The sequence below is a fragment of the Leptosomus discolor genome, chromosome 6 (genome assembly GCF_034619465.1).
Source record: "Leptosomus discolor isolate bLepDis1 chromosome 6, bLepDis1.hap2, whole genome shotgun sequence".
In the NCBI taxonomy this organism is placed as follows: Eukaryota; Metazoa; Chordata; class Aves; order Leptosomiformes; family Leptosomidae; genus Leptosomus; species Leptosomus discolor.
In genome coordinates, this window is record NC_141396.1 from 16,015,264 (window position 1) to 16,023,030 (window position 7,767).

The 7,767-nt window shown below is 57.9% G+C and overlaps 1 protein-coding gene across 1 annotated transcript; it reads left to right on the forward strand.

Annotated features, from left to right (window-relative positions):
- Positions 1–3,910: 3,910 nt before the first annotated feature.
- HPS6 (HPS6 biogenesis of lysosomal organelles complex 2 subunit 3) lies at positions 3,911–7,567 on the forward strand. Its single transcript, XM_009960731.2, has one exon. It carries the CDS (start codon positions 3,929–3,931, stop codon positions 6,386–6,388), a length of 2,460 nt encoding a protein of 819 aa, XP_009959033.2. The 5' UTR covers positions 3,911–3,928; the 3' UTR covers positions 6,389–7,567.
- The last annotated feature ends 200 nt before the right edge of the window (positions 7,568–7,767 follow it).

The following is a 7,767-nucleotide window of genomic DNA, read 5'->3' on the forward strand; positions in this document are numbered from 1 at the left end:
ATCTCCATCATGCAAGAGAGGGATAAACTCCTGCCTAAAAGTTAACCTATAGCTTTTAAAGCAACACGTTAGAAGCCAAGCAGTCATTAAACTCTTCTGTGAAGTTCCAGGAAAGGCTTGCACTAAATCCATGTGATGAATCTGCAGAGTCAATATCGGACCTGAGCAACAGGCAGCTGAAACACGTGCCAGCATTCCTCCATCACTGGAAGCAACAGACAATCTGCACCCAGCACAAGAGTTTATGAATCCCAACACACAGGCAGTGCCTTGACCCAGTTCAAGCTCCAGTATTAAAACCCGCAGGACCACTCAGCAGCAGCCTGGCAGACCACTAGTGAAAACAGAGAGGAGGAACAGGGTGGGCTAGATTTTGTCAAGGCTTTAGCAACCATCATGACCAAATTCCTGCCATAAGCCCTTTTGCAGCTTATTGTCCGCCAACTCTTGCGTTGGCGGTTACGGTTTGTGCTAGCACATCCACACTGCTTTTATATTTCATCCATTCTTCACAACCTTATCTCTATATTGTCCATTGGAACAAAAACTGCTCAGACAGTACCTTCCTTTACAACTGTAAGGTGCCCGACCCACCAACAAAGGAAATGGTTACACCAACAGCACACAAGCCCTGGATCCACCTGGCAGAATTTCCAGGTGCCTTCATGCAGTACATAATGAGAAATATATTCTGAGGGTGTGCTGATGACAAAAACCCACATAGATCCTACTTCTTTTTATGTGGTACCAAGGAACACGATCTCCAGCACAGTCCCAGTATATGCATTTTTACTGGCAAGTCTTCCCATCTGGCTCAGAGCGGTAGCAGTGTATGTGGCTCTACACAGTACCATCTAAAGTCACACCACTACTGACCTATTCTTCCCCCCTTGAAAAACAGGAAAAGCAGCTTCCTAATGCAGATACAGCCACAGACTACCTCCCACTACACCTGCTTTAGCAATGATATAAAATAACATCCAAGCTACATTTTTAACACTTCATCCATAATTGCCTTTCATTTCTATCTGTCCAGTTAAAATAACACCCAATCCATCAACTTCACACCAGCAACTAGTTAAGCTTCTTCCTGTCAAGTCCATCTAGACAAGTGTGACATGCTTCCACCTCCATCTGTTCACACCATTTTTCCAAATTAATTTTTTCATTTCATCACGCTTCCTTTCTGTATTTCTGGCTACAATGTCCAGCTCTCTCGTGTCAGAAAGCCTCTTTGGGTTTTCACTTTTCAAGCCCTTCAGAATCCATCCCACCTAGTTTACCATGAAATATTCTGCACTGCCTCTACAAAGCTCATGCCACTTGGAGACCTTTTCAAGTCTCTTCCTTCTGAAGAAAAACTCTCCCTGTAACCTCTCCCTGCCCTTTTCCCATAGCTTCAGCTGTCGGTGTGGATGCAAGGCCCATGCTGAATACAGCGCAACTGCATGACCTTGGCTCTGACTTCTGAGGAAGCTGCTATGTTCTAAGAAGCTGCACAGTAGAGCCACGCCAAGATAAGAAAGGTAGAGCTGCAGAGAGGTTACATTTTTGAGACAGCGATTATTAGTAGCACAAGCACTCAGGAGGGAAAACACAAACATAAAAAGTTGTAAGTCCTAAAACAAACAAACAACAAAACCCCCCAAAACCAAACCAAAACACCAGGGAGCCAGAATACGGCAACTCAGCAACTTTGAGCAGCAGAGGCTGACCCTTCCCCTCCTGAGGGATGGCTGTGTGGCTGCCTGGTGTGTTAGCAGGGGTGATGAGCAGATGAATGCTTAGCCTAGCAGCTCATTAAAGCCTCACTGTTGCTTTTGTGCAGGCTAGCCAATAACTGTTTAATGTTTTTTACGTACCAGGTCTGCAGAGTCTCTTTGCACACAGCAAAAAATGCCCTAAGTGACACAGACAGAGGATTACACTATTATTACTGGAAAACCAAACTAATGTTCTTCCCCTACCACCCAAAATTCCTCTTAAAAATTTTTGTCACACTTCCCGCTAGAGCTCAAACAGCTGGTGAACTGCAATCACCGTGTATCGCAATGATCCAAATTATCTTATTGCTTTTCATATTCCGCCCACCTGCTCAGCCTGAATTGGTGCTCATCATATATTCAGATTACAGCCTCTGCTTAAGAGCAAACTTTCTTACAGTGACATACGCAACTGAGGCTGCAAGCCTGCTTGTATAGGAAGCTGCCTCTGCCTTCTGCCTAATAAACATAACAAGCTCCCACTCCTTTACCACTGTTTACTGCTCCTCTTTGCTTTACCAATACAAGTGCTTGTAGGACCATGCGGTAAACCAGAAAATTAGAATGATCAATGATAAAAGAATACGCCCTACTCATTCTTTTTCTAGAAAAGAGTTCTCTTGAACCCAAATCATTTCAGCAGCCAGCTGGCACGGTGGCCCACGAGCAACTGCAGCAGCACAGCCAAAGGGCTGGGCAACCCCAGCCCACTGCGAGGCCCCCTCAGGCGAGGCAGCGCTCACTGCACGGCACCCAGAGGCACTTACTGCGGTCACGCCTCGTTACCGCTAATAGCAGCGCTGCAGGCAGGCGGGGAAAGCAGCGACAGACTGATACAAAACTACTCCCGCACGCCCCAAGTTTCCAGGAGGCGGCCAGGCCCCACGCAGGGCAGGGCAGGGCAGGGCAGGGCAGGGCAGGGCGGGCAGCGAGGGGCCCCGGGGCTGCCCGGGCTCACCGGCCCGCGGAAGGGGCTGTGGCCAAACAGGCTTCGCCCCCACCGCCCCGAGCCCCCCGACAAGGTACCGCCAGCACCGGCTGCCCAAAGGCCGGGGCGGAGGGGGAGGCTTCCCAGCGCCCCGAGAGCCGGGCCTGCGGGGCACCCCGGCGCGGCCAGCGGCGGGCCAGGCCGGGCGGCCCCACCGCCGGCGGGAGACGGTGCCCGGCGAGGCCCCTCTCGGCGGACAGCGCCCCCTCCCCGGGGCGGGAGAGCCCCGGGGCCGCCCCCTGCCCCAGGCCCGGGCCGGGGCGGCCGCTCAGAGGGGGCGGCGGGGGGCGTGGCCTGGGCCCGCCAGGGTGGGGGGGCCGCGCCCCCTCCCCATCCCCGGCACTCACCTGCGGGCGAGCCGTTCCCCCTCCCAATGCGCAGGCGCCGCCGGCGGCGCCGCGCATGCGCTTCGAGGGGGCCTGCGCCGCGGGGTCCTAGCGCCGGCGGCACTCGGGGTGGGCGGGGGATGCTGTCAGCGCCGGGCCTCGCCGCCTGCCCGTTCCCCTCGGCGGCCCCGGTTGCCGGCAGCAGCCGCAGGCCGGGTGGGCTAAGGGCAGCGGCGGGGAGACTCCTCCCTGGGCCGCACGGAGCTCGCCTCTCCCTGAGGAGACCGACACACCCACCCCGCGGGTAGAAAATGGCCCCTCCGCCTGTAAGGCCTCGGAGGCCGCCCCCGGGCAGCGGCACCGCCGCCCTCCCCGCACCGGCGGCGGAAGTAGGAGAAGGGCGGCCCAGGCCGGCGCGGTGCGGCTCCGCCCGGAAGCCCGCCGCCTCGTGATTGCGCAGCGCCGTGTCGTGCCGAGCCCAGCCGAGCTGCCACCGGCCCGGCCCCGGCGGAAGGGTGTCCCGGCCCCGGCAGGCAGCCGGCGCGGCAGGTAGGCCCCGCGGGGTCCCGGGGGTGCCTGGGGAGGTGGGGCAGCGGGGAGTCCCCTCGGGCGGAGGTGGGTTTCCGGGGAGCTGGGGGCACCGCGGGTACCTCGGGGGGTTGGTGCCCGCGGAACCGGCTCGCTGGGGAGGAGGGTGCCTGGGGCGTCCCTGGGGGTCTGAGGGTCTCCAGAGACCCTGGGGAACAGGGGGCCGCGGGGGGGTGCTGCGGGGGACGCTCCGTGGCAGCAGGAGCCCCGTGCCTCTGCTCGCCCTGGTGCATGCTCTCGGTGACCAGGGCAGGCGCCCCAAGATGAAGCGAGCCGGGACGCTGCGGCAGGTCTCCGACTTCAGTGACTTCAGCCGAGGCCACTGGCTGCAGGAGCTGCTGTGCCAGGGAGAAGAGCCCAGCCACGTCCAGTCCAGCCCCGATGGGCAGCACCTTTTGGTCCTGCAGAAGAGCCAGCTGTCCTCCCTGCCCCGGGTGGTGGCCTTCCAGCGCCACAGCATCAGCGGAGCCGACCTGGAGAGGAACTGGCAGCCACCCCAGCCAGCTGTTGTGGGACTGCTCTTCCTGGAGAGTCCTGTGACATTGGGCTCCTGGGTACTGGCCGTTGTGTGGGAACATGGCCGGACCGAGGTCTGGCACTTTGTGGTGGCTGTGGGCTGGCAGCTGCTGCAGACGCTGGAGCTTTGCCAGGGTGCCCGAGCACGAATTATCTCCGTGTGCAACCAGGGAGCCAGCCTGGTTTGGTGTGAGGAGAGGCCTCCCCTGGATGCCCACTCAGACATGAGCAAGTGTGCCTTCAGGTTCTGTGTCTGCACCCGGGCTCTGGAGGTAGGGGAGCAAGGCATGCGGCTGGGCACCGTACGGATAGTCCTGCACAACAGCCCTGAGTACCAGGTCCTGGCCTCCCCCCAGCACGTCTTCCTGGTGCCTGCTGCTGCCGGCTTTGCCACCACTTCCAAATTCCTCCTCATCTGGCATCCTGAGAAGTCAAAGCTCACTATCACAGCCCCCTCGGTAGGTTTCGTCCACAGCAAGGCATTGCGCTCCAGCAGTGAGTCAGACTTCAGGAAGCTCCTGCTTGGTTCTGTGGGTCTTCTTTCAGGTTTGGTACCTCTGGACATTCACACCTCTGCTGTGTCCAGCGGTGGAGGTCTGCTGCTGGTGAGCACAAAAGGTGCTGTGAACATGGTGGAGCCAGATGGGACCCAAAGGCATATCTTTGACCTGGAGGGGGGACCCCAGGCCCAAAGAAGTCCTGTCCAGCTGAAGAGCTTTGGCAGCATCCTGGCCTGCATGCTGGCTGGGGTCCTGTATCTCGTTGACCAGAACAGCGGAAGGCTCATAGAAAAGAAAGTCCTGAGCATGAAAGAGGTGCATTTGCTGAAGTCCCCGGGAGAGGAGGACAGCATCCAGCTCCTCACTCAAACAGGCATCTACAGCTTTAGCTTCTCCAAACCTGAGGACAGCAGCAGACCTGAGCCTTGCCTGGTGGAGATGGTGTTCGAGGAGGCCTGCAGATACTACCAGAGGAGGAGCCTCAGCAGCTCCAAGCTGACGGTGGAGAAGGTGAAGAAAGGTGGTGTGTTCCAGGCCCCTGTGGCCCTTGCTGCCATCCTGCAGCACAGTCTCCACCAGAAGCAGAAGCCAGCCCGAGGCCTCCAAGACACTTATGCCAAGCTGTTGAGCACAATGAGCCTGGAGCTGCAGAGCTACATGAGCCTAGAGCTCCTCAAGACCTGTGTGGTGTGTGCCCCAGAGAGTGAGGTGGAAAGCTACTGTGAGGAACTGGTGGAGCAAGAGGTCAGCCGCGTTCTGCACTCTGACATGGATAAGGACAACTTGGCCTACCTGAACTCCGTCTTTGCCTCTTTCCCCAAGGCTGCCTGGAAGGCCACGAGGAGCTGCCTGCAGCTGCAGCAGAATGGGGATGGTCTCTTGGTAGCCAGGGCCACCCCGGAGGTATGGAAGAAGGTCCTGGGAGGGCCACAGCAGGAGGAGGTGGGTCAGAATGGGGTGGTCCCGCTCTTTGAGCTCATCTGCGCCTCCTTCCTGAGGTTCAAACCTAAGTGGCTGCCCAGTTTTGTGGAGCTGACCCAGCAGTATGTCAGCATCTCTTGGGCATACAGCAGCAAGGAGGGCCCAGAGGGCCGGGTGCCGCTGTACAAGAGAGCACTGGGAGTACTGGCCAGGAAGAACAAGCGCAGTGAGGCAGATGATGAGATGGAGCTCGAACTGTTGCTCTGCAGCAAGAGGCCTAAGGCCGTGCTGCAAGCTCTGCACCTTCTCCTCCGCCTGAAGCGGTGGCAGCGGGTGGTGGAGGTGGCGGAGAAGTTCTGCAAGCTTAGCCCCTTGCTGAACAAGGAGATATTCACCACGCTCCTGGCAGAGTTTGCCCAGCACCGGGAGCTGGACCCTTATCTGGACACGCTGTGGTCACTGTGCCCTGCTGAGCTCACCGCCTCGGACATCCTCACCGTCGTCCTGCAGCACCTCCCTCGCTCCCAGGAGGAACCAGTGCCCTTTTCCAGCGAGGGGAACCAGCTGACTATAGGCTTGCTCAAGCCGCTGCTGCAAAGGGTCGTGCAGCATCCCTGCGTCCAGGACGAGATGTACTCGGATGCCTTGCAGAGCCCCACCTTCCCCCCTCCTACCCCACCTCGAGAGCACAAGATCTTCTCAAAAGCCGTGGCTGATGATGCCCCTCAGCTACCCATGGCAAGGACTTCCTCCCCCTCGCCACTGGTACAGGGTGACACTGCGTAAAGGGGGGAAACACAACAGGATCCCAAGCCCTGGGTGCAGGAGGCGGGGAAAGCTGCACCCACCTCAGGAAATGCTGCCCTGCCTGGCAGCACGGAAGCCTTCTCCTTTCCGAAGCCTCCCTGCGGCAGCATCTCAAAGAGTCTGTGGGGTGGCTGGGGTCGGGGGTCTCATCTGAAGCCAGGGCAGCTTCCTGGCTGTTTCTAGCAAGTGCAATTGCGTGTGCCCCAGCGGAGGAGCAAATGCTGGGTGTGTTTGCAGATGAAAGCGCTGGCTGCACTACAGAACTGCTCTCTGCCCAAAGCACTTTGTTTTCAGTTTGCTTGGCTCCTTTATAACTTCACTTCTACTTCCCTGGTCCTCTAGGAGTGGTGGTGGAGCGGTGAGCAGGGACATACACAGTCTTTTCCCCCCACCATTCTCTGCTCAGTGGGTTGGGTGGTGCCTCCCAAGATCTGCCTGTGAGAACCTGGGCATGTTTCTTGCAGCGGGGTCACCGAGTCCTCCTGCTTTGGGCTCACACAGATGCTAAATGCTCGTGTGGTGCAGCTCGGTGGTACTGGGGCTCGGAGCACACGCGCTGGCAGCTGCAGCGCTCTGTGTGCTGTCTCGCTGCAATTCCTCTGGGATCAATCCTGTGGCTGTGACTGATTGCAGCTACTCAGCTGAAGAGAGCAGCCTAATTCCCTTATCTCTCTATCCCAGACGGTACCCAAACTCTCTTCTGAGCTGAGAAGCTGGCAGCAGCCTGTGCAAGCTTGGGGCTGGCCCTGCCTCTCCCTTTCTTTTGTGGAAGCTTAGATTATGCTGCAGGACACCCGGGCCCTCTGTTCCCATCTCCTCTACCTTTGCCCTTTGCACACAAAGGGGCTTTGTCAGGGTTGTCTGGCTCATATTGTGCCTCTGTTTGCAAAGTCAGTGTAACTTGAGAGCGGTCGTGCAGGAAGATCCAGGTTCCAGCCACTCTCTCTGGTGCTCACTGCCAGGCCCCCTCCTCCAGGAGAGACCCTGGCTGTGGCTTTGCCCCTGCATTCCGGGCTGTGGTGTGAAGGAGCTGTCTCTCGCCTCGCTGGGCTGGCAGAGCCTGACTGGGATGGGGAGATTCACTTGCATTAGTCCACTTGCCAGTGGGGTTAAGCGTGGAAGACAGACTCCTTTTAAAAATAAAGGTTCCTAAAGCAATGCTGGGGCGGTGGTGGATGTTGTGAGGATGCACACCCTCAGGAGGAGGGCAGTTTCATTTTGCTGCTGGTGAAAAGTGGCCAAGCTCAACTCACTGTGGTACTGCCCAGCGTGGCTCGCTGCTAATATATGCTGGGCTCAGAGACGGAGCTGTGCCCGGACAGCCCGTTCTCTCGTGGTGTTCAGCTCCTTACTGCTAT